The sequence below is a fragment of the Pseudopodoces humilis genome, chromosome 10 (genome assembly GCF_049639895.1).
Source record: "Pseudopodoces humilis isolate 2021_Gansu_Grassland_sample_001 chromosome 10, ASM4963989v1, whole genome shotgun sequence".
NCBI classification, from domain to species: domain Eukaryota; kingdom Metazoa; phylum Chordata; class Aves; order Passeriformes; family Paridae; genus Pseudopodoces; species Pseudopodoces humilis.
Window position 1 is genome coordinate 29267014 of NC_142209.1, and position 15536 is coordinate 29282549.

Consider the following 15536-nt stretch of genomic DNA (forward strand, 5'->3'; position numbering starts at 1 on the left):
TTTCTCTACTTTTGCTGGATTTTTCTCTTTAATGTTATGTGAAAAACCCAGAACAAAAACTGACACTTAATTCTGAGTAAACAGTGGCAGTGACTGAATAGAAACTTGATGTCAAATATACAACCACCCTGGGAAAGTCAAAATCCATTGCTTTCTCCTCTCTTCCAGTTGTGTCCTCTGTAAGTGTATTATCCATAAAATTAGCGATTTAAAAAGGCATCGAAACATTATTTTTCATATTCATAGCGTCACTTTAAAAAAAAATGGTTAAAAATCGATTTGCTGGCCTCTTGGGGAAATGCTGTAATGTTTTTGGCTGTCTCCTACTTTCTGCTGCCAGCTAAAAGTACCATCTGGCTTGTTTAGGGCCCTTTTCCATATCAGGTGCTTCCAAAATTCTCCCCAACCAGAGGATTGTTTCGTTGGGTTGCTCTGCCTGCTGAGGCATGTGTCCTGGGCTGGGAATCCTACTGCTTCTGTTCCCTGCCATCTTGCTGACAGTGGTGTGTGTATGTTTGGGCACAGATCTTGCTGCCTCTCTCCCGAGGACATTTGCATCATTGTCAGCTGCACATATTAAATTGATATGCAGGGCTCAGAAACACGTATCCCATCTTTTGTCCCTTTGTTTGTGCAATTGTTGTGGTTTTAATTCTTCTTTGACACCTGGAATATCACAAAGCTGCTGATAATCTGTTGGCTACTAAGGGAAATGACATTGATAGAAGGATAATGTGTGTCAGACTTATATCTCGATAATTGCAGACACACCCCGAACCCTCGCAGCTCAGGGAATGAATATCCTAAATCCATTATTAATTTGGAGAGTCGCATGTGGCAGTTGGCTGTGGTGTCACACTCTCGCCGCAAGAGTCACTTGCAAGGGATTTTCAGGCAGTTTTGGTTGATTCTGCATCGCTGTGTCGATTTGTGCCTCGGACGAGTCGTTTTTGGTGCGTCCTCGCTGCCATTTCGCGGCAGCGTGAGGAGCAGGAACAAAATGGGGATGATGTCCTCGCTCCCCATGGGAGGAAGGCAGCTCCCCACGTGCCTTCTCCTGCCCAGGAATACCATCCCAAGAGGCTGAGAACCGATGATGCTCCATATCTGGCACCACTTGACGGTGCCACCTCCTCCTCGGGATCCTTTGTTTTTCAAATTTACCAGTTTACTTGGAAATGGAGACACACCCCTGGAGGATTTATGAGTAGATTTGAAGCGCTGTAGTTGCAAAGTCCAGGCTTGATGTGATTGTGTGGGAACAGGAAGGGTGTTTTGGAGCAGCTACTGCCGTAAGCTGTCTTGTCCTATTTCAAAAATGATCTGTGCCATACGCTGCTGACTTTTCCTGTCCATCCATTAAAAAGTGAATTATGAAGAGTGCTGAGACAAACAGATAGGAGTTTAACCTTGTTAGTAAATATCAGGTAGCTGATATATACTGCTAGAATGTTACATCACGGCCTGGCTCTTCAATATAAGTTTATGAAATTATCTTGTTACTATATAAACTGCCTTGGCTGGGTACATTCTTCCAGAGGGTTATTGTTTGCTGCATGTTGGCACAGTAGCATGACTCCAAAGAGTCAGTTCACGATGTGGTGAATTTTAAAGACTTGGGACATGGCCATATCTATTTTTCAGCAAAGGAATGAAAGCTTTTTTCCCTTTTTTCTTTTTTTCCCCCCTCCCCGAAGGTATTAAAAGTTTCAAAACATGTGCTGAAATGAAAAGGAAATAATAACTAAAGCCTGGATGGGAAGTAGTGCCTCAGAGTACTGACTTTGTTTATTTGCTTGTTTCCCCCAGAATCTTAATATTTCAAGTACAAGTTAATATTCTAAATCAAATAAACCTGTTCTGTGAACTAGTAAGGTACTTGAACTATTATCACACATTATTCATTTATTTCTGTGTGAGCACAATAAAAATTTTACAAGCTGTAATCTTGTTCTTTTAATAGAGAGAAAACTATGCAGAATATGTTGCTTAGAGTATTAGATAAGCTGCAGTATGTTAATCAAATATTTTTGTGATATGAGGGCAGTTGAGAAAACAGTACAATTTTTGCTAATGGCACTGGTAAGTAAACGGATCTATCATTACATTGTCATGAAAAGTGACATTGAGCAGAAACACCCTGCCAATCCCTAGAAGATAAGTATTTAATGTAATTAGACAGACACTGTCTCCTTTGTTGAACGTAGCATTAATCACCCAGAGAAGTCCAACTTTATATGAAATGGCTTTTTCTGATATGTCTTTGTATTAGAAAGCTTCTCACACGGTTTTGCCACGATGATATATTTGAAGAAACGACTGCAGCAGCTCCACGGGTTTCCTCATGACACATTTCTTGCTGTTCTGTGTTCCATAATATTTAATTCTTTTTATTTAGCAGTGTTGCATTATATAGCTGTGACTTGTTCCTAAGTTGAGAAACCTACGTGCAATTTGAAGCTGAACCTCTTTGAACCGGTGTAATGCACTCAAGTTATGAAATATAAAAGCAACACAAATAGCTTCCATTATGTTCTTCAGTCCTTCCTCTGTGGTGTTAGCACAGGTTCCTTGTTATGGCATAAGCAAAATGTTTCTTGCCTCATAAATGCTAGTCCATAATATCACACACAAAAAAAAAAACCAAACAAAAAGAAAAAAAAAGAACTTCTTTTTATTAAAATCTCATTGTTAAATGGATGAAAAATGTTGCCCCCTTCCAGAATTCATTGGCACTACATTTTCTTTTTTTCTCCTTTTTTTTTTTTTTTTTTTTTTTCCCTTCCCCTCCCCTTCTCCTCTGTTGCTTGTAATTTGTACTGTGAAACGCTGTCTGGTTATGAACTGGTATCAATTTGAGTCAGTGCACAGCTGTGTCTTCCCACCTTCTCAGTGGTGCTGAGGGCTTTGAAGGGAAAGAAAAGGGTTTAGTCAGAGATGACAGCGAACTTCACCGGGTAACAGGTGGAGGTCAAGTCGGTTTATTTGTTGGGCTGAACAGAGTGCAGAGATGAAAAATCTTTGCCATAATAAGGTTTAGGAAGAAAATGCTGACTAGTCTAAGCCTTGATTCCAGCTGACAGATTCTTTTCTAGTGTTCATTACTTGATTTCACAGTTCAGGCAATTTTAAGAGGCTTAAAATTATGTTTCTGCTCTCCTCTATAAAACTTTCCGATCACTTTCTAATTTTTGCTTTAAGTAAAGTAATAGGGACTCCCTGATATATCACTCCTGCCTGTAGATTCTTACAAAGTCAATATGCCATCAAAAATGTAAGGATAAGCTTTTTTTTTTTTAGACCCCTACTTTTACTGATTCTTTTAATAAATGAAGTAAAAAAAATTCATGTGTAGGCACCGATTCGATTAGAAAATTAAAACTTTCTAAAAACCCTCCCCTGAAGAGTGGATAGTAAACTGAGCAGGATGCTGAAGAAGCCAGTGCTCCTGTCTGGGAATATGGGATTTGCCGAGTTCCAGTCCCCAAGATCTGTCCCGAAAGGGAGTCACACCAGGCCCCGGGAATCAGAGCAGAACGTGCTGACATTGTGTGTCCCTGCTGGGACTGGGGTGGCCACACACAAAGGGATTTCACCGGGCTGAGCTGCCGGGCTTTGGGTCTCTCCGAGTGCAGCCTCCTGCCCTTCCCTGTGCCAGCTCCTGGGAGGGACACAGAGCCCTTTCTCCTCTCCCACCCTTTTTCTTCCACCACCACCACCTGCTTCCTACCTGCTGGAGTGGGCAGAATAGGATTATCTTTAGCCATTTGCTAAAATCTTCCCCCTCAGACTTTCTATTACTTCTGCATTCATTCTTTGCAGGAAGAGGAAACTCACTGGTCAAACCCTTGGACACCAGAATAGTTGCATGCAGTTTCCCAGGGAGCCAGATAGCTCTAAAGCTTCCCAGTGAGTGACAGTTTCTCTCTTCTATTCTTCTGAAACATGTGTTTTACACATATACTGAAAAATGTTAATATCAATTTACAGCCAGATTCTTGCCTTTTTTTTGCTTTTTTTTTTAAAAAAAAAAAAAGAAAAGATAAAAAAAAAAATAAAATCTCCCGAAGTATTTACACTTAGAGCACCTCAGCACACATGTCACTTTTTTTACGTAGGAAAAAGTGTTGGATGCTCTTATACACATAACATCATTGGGCTTTTGAAAGCTGTTAGCTCATTCTGAGTTAGTGGCAAGAACGCTGGACTTGCCAGCACCAAACTGTGAAACCTTTTCTGTGTGACTGGTAGAAATCTCATGGGGGTAGAAATCCAAAAAAAAAGTAAAAATAAAAAAATGGGGAGGAGGGGGGAATGTAAATCTGTGCATTTGGATTCGAGCAGCTTCAATACCATGATATCAACTTTGTCCTAGAAGTCCTTGAATCGCAAATCATTTGGGAGAGTGTTTTGGAGAATTACCACTGTATGCTTTCCCTGGTTTTTTACTCTTTTCTAGGCATCCATTAGTTCCCACTGTCAGGGAGAGGATTCTGGACTAGGTGGATCCCTGTAATCTGATTTGGCATGGCTATTTTTCTGTGTTCCTAAGCTCATGAGATCAAGTTATGTAGGATTATTTCATAATGCCAGAGCAGCAGTTTCTGAGGTTGGACAAAGCTATCTAGCAAAAGTGTCTGATAAAAGAAAAATCCTGTCCCATACTGTAGCTTTCTTGGTCCAGTGAAGCAGCATCCTCATGCACACAAATCTTGTAAAGTTACTTCTGATAGCTCCCTGTGTCCCTTGGTTTTTATAAGCTAAAGTGCCATTTTCCTTTTTACAGATTAATTGAACCTAAATGCGCCCATTTCCTGCAATGTGGTATTTTGGTAATTTCACTATTTGTTCCTAAGTTTCCCCTTAAGCAAACTGAAAGCTTTATCACTTCACTGGGCCAAGATTTCACACAGTATCCTGCTTGCTACGAAATATGATAGTGTTCTCTCTCACCTTGTTTCTTTTTTCTTCTTTTACTTTCTTTTATAAAATCAGGATATCTAAGAAACCCCGAACACCGCGGAGCACTTCATGGTGGGTGTGCTTATTCAAACAATGCCAATGCTCTCGTTCTCGGTGCACAGAGTCTTTGTGTTGGTTGGGGGGGATGTCCCAGGTGCCCCCTCTGGTGTGGATTCTCCGGTGTCTAGTGAGGACAGAGCTCGTGCCAAGCCCTTTGCCAGAGTGCCAGCGCTGGAGGGAGCACTCACATGTCACCTCTGCCCTTGCCATGCCTGTTTTCACAGAACTTGCAGGGGGATTTTCCCTGGGAGCCCTCTGCCTCTCTGCCAGGTGTGTTTTCACCTGCCCAGTGGGTGACAGAGGGCTTGGGCAGCTCCCAGGAGCAGACCTGCAGGCAGCAGGGCCATCCAGGCTCCTCTGGAAGCGATGCCAAAGCCAAACTGCCTTCCCTCAGGGAATCCTGAAGCCACTGGGAATGCAGAGAAGGGAGGCTGATCTCACCAGTCTGGTATCACCTGTGGGGAAGCGTTTTCAGCCTGGGAGCTGCTGGTGGCAGGTCCCCAGTGCCATCCCAGTGTGCAACTGGACATTCCCAGGAAGGAGAACAGCAGCTGTAGGTCAGCTACAAATTATTTCTGGGTGTTCAGTCCTGTGCCTGTCAAAGTCAGAGGGTAAAAACACCAAAACCACTGGATACCAAAACACAGCAGTTCCATGAGTACACCCTCAACCTGCCAAATTATAAATCCCTCGGTACAATGCACACAAACTCAGTTTGCAACTCCTTCTTCCTTTGGAATAACCTATAAACTCTTCACCTCAAATGGTGCAGGAATCGGGTGGCTTTACAGTCCGTGGTAAATCACCTGGGCTATTTTCAACCCTGACCACAGCTCTTCTGTCAATTAAAACACATGTTCAATGGCAGTGTACACCGATTAAATCTTCAAAACCAATATTAGCACCAAACGTAGTCTTGTCATCATAAAAGTCATCTGAAAACATTACCATGCAGTAACTGAGGTCACAAGTTGAGAAAATCTGCATATTTACCCATCTCCATCTCATGCCTGGGGCGTTTAGCAGCCATCATTGTTATATATAGTCTGGGTAGCCAGTGATGGTTTGATGACATGCAAATAATGAGCAAATGATTTTTAAGAAAATTAAATAAATAAGTAAAACCCCAAAAATTTTACTCCATCCTCTTCAGCTGCTAAGATTCCCCTTAGTATCACTCGCAATTTGGGATCCATATGCATCTCAGGAAGATATAGTTGAAACATAAATCTATTCTGGGTCTTTTACTTGCAAAAATATCATACCTCAGCTATAATCATATGCAAAGACTTTTTAGAGGGCTTTGTAAATGCCATCCAAATTTATGATGGCATTTTTTTGCCTTGCAGCTATAGATGTTCCATCCCCAAAGCACCCACATAAAGGTATATTCTCCTATGGATGGCTGCAGTTTGTCCCTGCTGCTATATCTAATCTGCCAAGTGTGCTGAAAAATTCTCAAGTAGCATTTGAAATGAAACAAATGTAGTCATGAATTTTAGACGAGATGTCTAAAGACGTCATTAGAAATTTACTCTTTTTTTTTTTTTTTTTTTTTTATTCTTGCAATATATATTTATACAATGGAAAATTATGCTGAACCTGACATTAACACAAAGGCAGAATTGAACTGTTATCCTGCTGCTTATTGCTCTTCTCATTAAAGTTTTTAAATATATAACTCATTATATTATGTTTTGAAGGAATTGGTAAGATGTTGAGTACTAGTTTATTAGTTACTGAAAGAACTGCTTGGGTGCCAGAGCAGGAATGAATTTAAGCAACCTAAAACAGTCCAGATGATGCTGTAAACACAGATACAAACAGACAAGGTAATACATTCTATGAGAATGTTGTACCAAACAATTAAGGCAGACTTTCATGGGGTGAGATTTAAAAATATTTGCGAATATTGTAGTGCTCGGCTTTAAAATTCTGTAGGCGAGGTTGTCCATCACGATAAACTGATATTTCTCCCTCGTAAATGGATCTGTGCTCATTTGCAGAGGAGAAATTTCAACCTTCTTTTTCCCAAAGTGACATCAGAATTTTGATTCTAACTTGAATTATCATTTTTGGCTAAAATTTGCTGAGGAATCCAAAAGCATTTAAAACCTAAAGCCATTGAATCCATTTAATGCGCCTTTGGCACCTCTCTCTCTCTCTCTCAGTCCTTTTTGAACATTCTGGTCCTCATTTTAATCAATCTCTTTTTATTAAGTTCTTTGGCTCATTTACTTGTACGTGCATTTGCTTTATTTTATTTGGAACATTTCTTTTGTAGTGTCTTGAAAAAGAGTTGTGACATTTCTTTTGGATGGCTTCTTAAGTATCTGGCAGTCACCTATGATACGATGTTGATGGGTACGGATAGATTAGCTCTGTTTTCCTGATGATCTGTCAGATGTCGAGTTCTGAGGAAACTGGATGTGTGTGTTGGTGATGCATATGCAGCAGTTTGATAAGTGGATAGAGGGGGAGCTTTCATTTTTCTTCTGTAAAAAAAAAAATCAGTGTTTATTAAGCTGGATTTAGCCCTGTGAAGCGAGGTGCTCCGCTGGCAGGTAGTTAATCAGTGATCACAGTAACTCCGGCTGCAACCAGGGGAGCCAGTACCCATTCAGAACGTAGAAACTAAAGAGCACTTCATTAGGATGAGTGAATTTCCATCTGTGTTGTATTTTGTGTATACTGGAGCAATTAATACAGTAAACTGATGGATGGCAGTCAGTGTGATCGTATCTCGGCTGATGACAAAGTTTGCTCAGCACTAAATAGAACAGACTTACTATGACTGGCAGGAGTGTAGCCGTCAACATTTCAAGAGGCTTGAAATCAGGAATTCCCCAGGAATTTAAAAAAAAATATATAGCAGCTGATCAGCCTTTCTGTTGATACTGATTTCAGTGGAATTGCTGGAATAATTCACGCTAAAGGATAAAAATTCCTTGGAAAATGCTTCCCATATATCAGTTTTTTTCCTTCAACAGCTGACTTGTTTTTCTGCTTCATCTGTTTGTTCTGCATGTTGTCGAGTTCATGGTCCACCTGGTAATACCTGAGCTTCCATGATTCCTTTTCCTAGTGTGCCTTGGGAAGGGGGATCCAGACCATGTTTCACTCATAGCTTTTGTTCTGAAATCTCCATCTAGTGGCAGAGAGCTACTGGGAATATTGGGGTAATTATCCAAAGGTCTTTGGAGATGAATATGAGCTGGTCTACCAACGTAGCTAACGAGAGAAGGAGTTGTTGTGTGACGTGTGTGCAGGTAGAATTGTGTCAGTAATTAATGGAGTGAAATGGGATGGATTTTCAGGTGTAGATTTGGAGAGAAGGGGGATTGTTCTCCTCTTGCTGTGACTCCATTCCATCAGAGCTAATCCTGATTTTTTTTTTAGTAAGGCACGTGGTAGGCACATGGAAAAGAGGTTGGCAGATACTTGTTTGTTCTGGGGAGGATTTGTGCATTCAATTCTCACGCATCATTTTCTGGTCCATTTAAATATATATCAGCCTCATACATGAACATTTGAAGACCTTTAGCTGTACCCAAGGAAGACTCTTGTGTGGTGCGTTTCTAGTACTGGCAAACATGAGGAGGTAGAGGAATTAAACCCACCACAATGCTCCAGTGCCCCTTAGAAGATGAGGAACACGAAGTTTTCCTGTGCACTCACTGATTAAACTTGGGCTGGAGGTTTGCGAAGTGCAGAGTTTTGGAAAGTCTTTCTGCGGGACTTCAACATCCAATGGCTCCAGTAACCAGAATCTCCCAAGGACAAGGATCCCATTTGCGCTTGCATTATGCATTTGAGCAGAAGGGTGTGATGCATGATGTGGAATGAACAAAATAATAACTCGTGTGTTTAGGGAAATGCCAAATTAATGAAAATTCAGAAAGCTCTAATGTTGAAAAAGCACTCAAATTCCTTGATAGAAATATAATGCTGCTAACAGTTTCAAGATTATTGTTGTCTGAATTTTCTGCTTATTGTGTACTGCAATTAAAATTCTCCTCAGCTGAAAAACTGATGTCAAATTAATACTTCCTTTTGGAAAAAAATACTAAAGTACACATCTTGTTCCATTTAGCACCATCATGGTCTTTGATCAGGTTCCCTCTGTCCAGTGAATAAAGCAGATTTATGTTAAAGGGAGCAGGCTCAGACCATATATGTTTGGCATACATACAGAATCACATGAACACAAGTACAGTAAGTTACACACCCACTTAGGCTTCCATCTGCATTTTATTCCACAAATCCCTTTATTTTCTTCTTTTATTTAGCAATTAACTTCTCCATTTATTCTGTAGTTAAAAGCTGCCATAAGATGAAAATAGACAAAGTCTGATTTTCTTCTCTCTCACTCTAAATAACATTCAGAGGAGACTCAGACCTGGATTCTGAAAGCTGTGCTTCCTGAAAGTGCCAGGTGTAACTGTGATTTGGACAAGAGTCCTATCCACAGAATAGTGAGGAACACTTTTAACCCCCACCTGGGTTACCCAGCCGTTGTGTTCTGGCTGTTCTTGTTTATTCCTTGCTCAGAGCAGATGGATGGAAAGAGGCAGGGAACGGGGAGGATCCTTGGCTCCATTCCCTATCCACCGGCCAGCGCAGCTGAGACAGGCTGGGGGAGATTGTAATTTGTTGCTGCCCTGCACCAGAGAGCAGAGACAGGAGAGCAGGGACTCAGAGGTGTCCTTAGAGCTGGCACTGCCCCTTCCTCAGGGTCCTGTGAAGTGCTGAAATCTGCTCTTCAGTGCAGTGGTCCCCAGTAATCGCTGGCTCCAGGGACCAATGCTGAGGAAAGCCGAGCAAGGCAGCGCCATCCTCCTGGGATGCATCCCCAGCTCTGCCCAAGCTACCTTCAGCCTTAACTTTTTAATTTCCTGCATCCCTGAGCAACACAGGAGGGGCCCTTCAGACTGGGGGCCGCTAAATGTGTTAAAACTCATTAGGTGTGGAGCAGAAGACCCTTAAAAACTAGCCAAGAGTCTCCAGCGTGGGTGCCAGAAATTAAACACCTAATTCAATATTTAGCCAGCTACCTTTAGTTCCTTCCTCATAGTTAATATACACTGTGCCACCTCATAGGTGGCCTGATTTTCATAGGCACCAGGCACCTACAACTAACTCCAGTGTCGAGACTGCTCACCTAAGTGAGACTTGTAGAATTGAAAGTTTTTCTGGGTGGTTAAACAAGAGTCCCCTCGCTCTCAGCTCCCAAAAGGAGCTTCAGCAGAATGACCAGCATTGTAACATATGGCTTAGCAAGGGGAGGAGGAAAAAAAAAAAAAAAAAAAGAAAATGAGTATTAGAAATGGATGGACTAAAGAATACGCAGGATATATCAGGCACATTAACCAAACATATGGTGCTAAATGAGATATTTTTTTTTAAATTGCAAAAAAATTGACATTCCTGGCAGTCTCAAGGATAATGTGACATGGCTGTGATAAATTTAGAAGAATGGGACATATTTTGGCTTGTTCTTGGAAACCTTTTTTCTTGCATGCCGACTGTATTTCTTCTTTTATTAACCCATTCAAAGAATGTTTGAATTTTGCTGCTAGAGCACCATGCTAGCGCAACATAAAATGTGAATGATGCTAATTGCTTTGCACTGCCTAACTTTCTGTCATACCCTCCCCTCTTAAAGGACAAAACATGCTTTGGAAATGAGCTGGCAAGCTCATCTTCTTCTTTCTCTTGGTCAATATTAAGTGATGTAATTAAGCTCCTGTTTGCATATTCTTCTGAACTAGGAAGCAGCCATTTTTTTCTTGAGATCTGATGGATGTGATCACTCAAAATAAAATGTGTCATTACAAACCCCAAACAAAACAAAAACATGGTATAGTTGGACTGTTCCAAACCAATACATTTCAAAATACCCTGGAAAAAAAATAAATAAATGAACCAAACTTGTGATAATAATGGCAATCAGAACGATAACAAACAAATAGACCTAAAGTAGCAACCAATCATCAGCGCTTCAGTTTGTTTTTCTACTCAATTTCCCTGCATAGGGTTACATTAAAATCTCTATTTTCACATGAAAGCCTCTGCCTCGACCTTATAAAACCCATCCCCATATGAACATGACACTGCTCAGCACTGCCACACTCAAGGTCATTCATCAGCTTCTTTGTAGCTCCTCAAGTTCCAGTGTTTGGACACAATCACACGAACTTGCTGCAGCTTTAAACCATATTCCACTGCCTCTGCCCCTTCTCCCTGCTGTGGTTTAGAGATGAGTCCTGCAGGGTTTTTTTTTTTTTTTTTAACACAGGGGTAAAAGAAAAGCTGTTTCATTTTTTTAAAAGAATTTTTTATTATCTCTGCCATAACCCTGAAGAGGGTTTGTAGCCAGGGAAAGCAGGGAGCTCCTGAGCCAGCTGAGCCATAGAATTGAGATCTCACTCCTGCCCTGACCTCTGTCACCTGCCCAGGGCTCAGGTAACTCATGTCCCACCTGGGTCCCTGCTCATGGGCTGCACAACATTGCTCCTGGAGCAGCTCCCATGCTGGAAAATTTTAGTCACCTTCCCTTTTCTTAAAAGTCACTTGGACTGCCCCTAATATTTTGCATTTAGGGCTGGGGTTGACACTCCTTTGGTGTTCCCACCCCCAGTTCTTCCATCATAGGGAAATCTGGGTCAACAGCACAGTCAGTTCCTTTGAGTGTCCTTGTCCTGAATGTGGACATTCCGTGACTGAGTTACATCCCATTGGAGCAGAAATTCAGCAGGCTGCACTGGAATGTTTCATTGAAACACCTCAGTTCAATCTCCTTTTTCTGTCTTCCCCCGAAACTGAACCAATCTTTGCTTTTGTTCCTGCTCCAAAGTCCCTAAGAACACATGAAAATAAAAATAAATAAATAAAAAAATAAAAAACCCAACCCAGTATTTTTCTTGCACCATAGTCAGTTCTAAGCTTTGATTTTTAAAAGGTTAAATCTGTAACCTTTCCTGCTCTGAAGAAAAAGTCACCATAACAGCAAACCCTGTAGCAAACAAGTTTTGAGGCAGAAAGCTGCAAGTACAACACTGGAACTCAAACCATTCCCTTACTTTATTTAACTAACAGAAATATAAACTCCAAAGCCTCACTGAAACCATTAAGACCCAGCAGTGCAGAGTATAAAGTACAAGAAGGCTCCTGCATATTGCAGTCAACATCCCAGGGACTATAAAACTAGTCTTATTAAATATAAAGTTAATAATATAGCCCAGAGATAATCTTGTCCAGGCCTCTCTCCTTATTTTTTTAACAATTAAATACTATAAAACACAGAGTTGGAAATAAAATTAAATTACTTTGCTAGTGGAAGTTCAACTTGAACATTGCCTGATATTTTGCTTTTCCACCTGAAATCTCCACCTTTGTTTTGATATATCCCTATGGATATGCAGAACACCTGATGGGCTGTATGTACTGAAAATCTTGAGTTTTCAGGATGCATTCTGATAATCAGAATACCCAGATGCATCTAGAACTGCAAAAATACAGGCTAATACAGACAAAGATGCATACTTTTAATCCATATACTGTAAAATTCTTTCACCCAAGCATCTACCACACACAGAAAAGGCTCGGGTTTTAAAAGCCCGCTGCAATGTGTTCATTCCATTACTTCTTTTGATACCACAGCCTTGTTATGGCATCAAGAGGAGTTATTCTTACCCTGTACACCAAACCAGTCAGATGAGTGCCACACCATTTCTGCCTGTCCATGGCAGAGGTTTCACCCAGTGACAACTTAATTCTGATTTTCACTGGGAGCCTTTGATGCAGTTCAAGGGCATTATAACAACTCTGAAATAATTCCAGTGAGGCTACTAATATCAAGACATAAATACAGCTCACCCTTTAAAAAAAAACATTTGAAAGCGAAAAAGAACCACATAAACAGTTAACTTTAAAATACCTTTGAAGTCAAGAGAGTGAGGGGAAGAAGAGTTTGAACTCAGAGAACTCCATTCTCTAGTTGTGCCTTGAGTCGTGCGGCACATTTAAAAGATCCATTTGCAATAATCTACTAAACCAAGGAGTGAAAGACAGAACTCATAAAAAACCTGTAAAAATCCAAATGCTCCAGCTATTACAGATTTCTAAAAATAAAGCAAGAGTAGGTTTCAGTAGCAATAATAAGCTGCATCTTATCCGTATTTCAGATTTATAAGAAAAATATGGCTGCCTTTTAGTACTCATGGCTCAGAGCAAACCATGGCTGCTTCTGCCTTGAAAAAAAAAACAAACCCACAAATAAAAGTGAGCTTTCAGCTTGCTGTTGTGTTGCGTTTCCTTTGTCCTTTAAGTGTGTCTAGCTGCTTCTGCACCCCCTTTCACAATGCATAGGCTGTCGTTCCATGACCTAGCATTATTAAATTGCACTTATCAATCATTCTTGCCAGGAATGCCATCGCCAACTACATTAAAGAAGTCAGAGAAGTCTGGTTTCAGCAGTCCCTCGCCTTCGCAGACCTCCTCCCTTGGAACGGCTTTCACACAGCACCATCGACCTGTCATTACAGGACCCAGAGGTGAGGCCTTTCCCGAGAGCCCCCAGGCACCCAGGGGTGGCCACGGCAGCCGTGGCCGTGCCAGCGCCGCTCCACGGAAAGCCATCGCCAGCTGTGACCGCCCAGCGAGGGGCTGTGCTCAGAACCTTCACACCCAGGAGGGTTTAGGTGTCTAGAGGATGGTTCTGTTAGGCTGGGCTGCTTTTGGGAGAGCTCCTGATGACCGCTCGAGGTGGAAACGCTGGTTTCTGGGGCCTTGGGGTTTTGTTGGAAGAGGGTGGGGAAAGGGACAGAATGTGTTGCAGGGAAGTGTGTTCTGCTTGTGACCATCCATCACGTTGACTCGGTCCAACTGCTCGAGACAGGGACCCATCCATCACTTCTGACCCACGCCTGTCTTCCAGCTCTGTGGATTTCCTTCTGCCAGTCATTTATTCTTGTGCTGCTGGTGTCAGTGTGCCTTGTTAGGGGACTCCTTTGAAGTTGGTTCCTGCAATAGTTCTTTGGCTGGTTTCCTTCCCAGTACTCTTCTGACTGACTTTCCAAGTAAAAGAGATGTCCTCTGGGTCTAGATGTGCTTATACATTTCTGTTAGAAAGATGCATTTGCATTTAGCCTAGAAAACTAAATGCAATACTGAGTTCACATTTGAAAAGGAGCTCACTTGGGCATAGTAAGAGACACAAATGAATGAATCCTCTTACAAACCTCTTTGGAAGATACAAAAATAGGAATGAATGGTTGTGACATGTTTCTTTTCTGCTCTGAAATTTTGTCTCATTTAGAGAAGATTATTAAGGAATTGGTCGAATGGTGAAGCATAAAAAGGCATATTAGCAATTCATCCAAGAAATTGTTAGGAAATGTCTGTTTGGCATCAGTGTGGTTTCACTGAGGGCAGCATAAACCAGGAGGAGCCTCTTTGTCTGCACATCCAGGTGATGTGGTGAGAAATGGTGGAGTTGCACAAAGTTGAAGCAAGGTCAGACTTGCACTTCAGGAGGTTTTGTGCTTTGTTAAATCTGCTTATTGTAGTTTGATTTGTTGTGGTTAATCCATAAAAATTATTCATTACCCTTAGACATACACCTAGATACTCAGAAGATATTTAGGCATCTAAGCTCTGTAGAGATTTCCCTTGAAATTTGGATCTGAGCTGTCTGGCAAGTATGTCCTCTTTTAAAAGCCTTGATAATTGGTGATACAAGGATGAATAATATGAAGCTTCCATTAACATTCTATTCAGTGCACATCAGCTGACTCCCAATTCCTGTCTTTTAGAAGTTCAGCCTTTTAGATTTCAGTTGTTGATTGATTAGTTAATAGGCCTTTCTTTATTTAGCTGTGTTTTACCTCACACTAATTTTTTAAGATCATTGACTGCCTTTGTCTGCCCCTGTTTAGACCCTCTGTGCTTTGGATTCTTGTGTGGTTGAGAGAGGAAATGTCTCAGTGGTGAGGCCTTGTTTAAATCTCATCTACAGTCTGTTTTCACAAGACTTTTTCTGTGCACTGAGGGATTTCCATTGGCTACGTGAGAAGAACATTCAGTGGGAGCCAGAAAAGCAAATAGAATTATTACAGTCCCAAATTTTGTTTGTTCGGAAGGAGATGTTCTTTACTGACTCCACAGAGAAGCAACACAGCTTTTAATCATCACGGTTCCTAACAAGTTAACCAAAACTCTTCTTCTGCAACACCATTTAGAAGCATCCTCTATTTTATGCCTGCTCACAAACAAAGTCTCACCAACTTTCAGGAAAATAAATCCCTCTGAATCCATCCATGGTTTCTTTAAGTGCCATCATCCTGAAAAAATCTGGTCCCAGACTTCATTCTTTGTTCTTTCGGGACATTCCTCCTCGGTATTCTTCTTCCACAGCACACTGGCTGTGTTTATTTCCCTGCTGAAACAATCATTCTGTTAGTAAAGGGTGATACACTGAGATGGATTATTTTCTGCAAATCCAGCTTTGTTCT

General features: G+C 41.2%; 1 protein-coding gene across 12 annotated transcripts in view; it reads left to right on the forward strand.

Annotated features, from left to right (window-relative positions):
• NFIA (nuclear factor I A) overlaps positions 1 to 15536 on the forward strand; it is a 248965-nt gene that overhangs the window by 182590 nt on the left and 50839 nt on the right. For 4 of the 12 annotated variants that reach the window (XM_014250709.2, XM_014250706.2, XM_014250707.2 and 1 more), the window contains 3 exons: positions 3823 to 3909; positions 4996 to 5034; positions 13449 to 13577. The exons of 3 other annotated variants lie outside the window; for them this stretch is intronic. In XM_014250709.2, the coding sequence (XP_014106184.1) occupies positions 3823 to 3909; positions 4996 to 5034; positions 13449 to 13577 (255 nt within the window). The remainder of the gene's footprint in view (positions 1 to 3822; positions 3910 to 4995; positions 5035 to 13448; positions 13578 to 15536) is intronic. 5 more of the 12 variants (XM_005521213.3, XM_005521212.3, XM_014250712.2 and 2 more) reach the window with 4 other exon arrangements.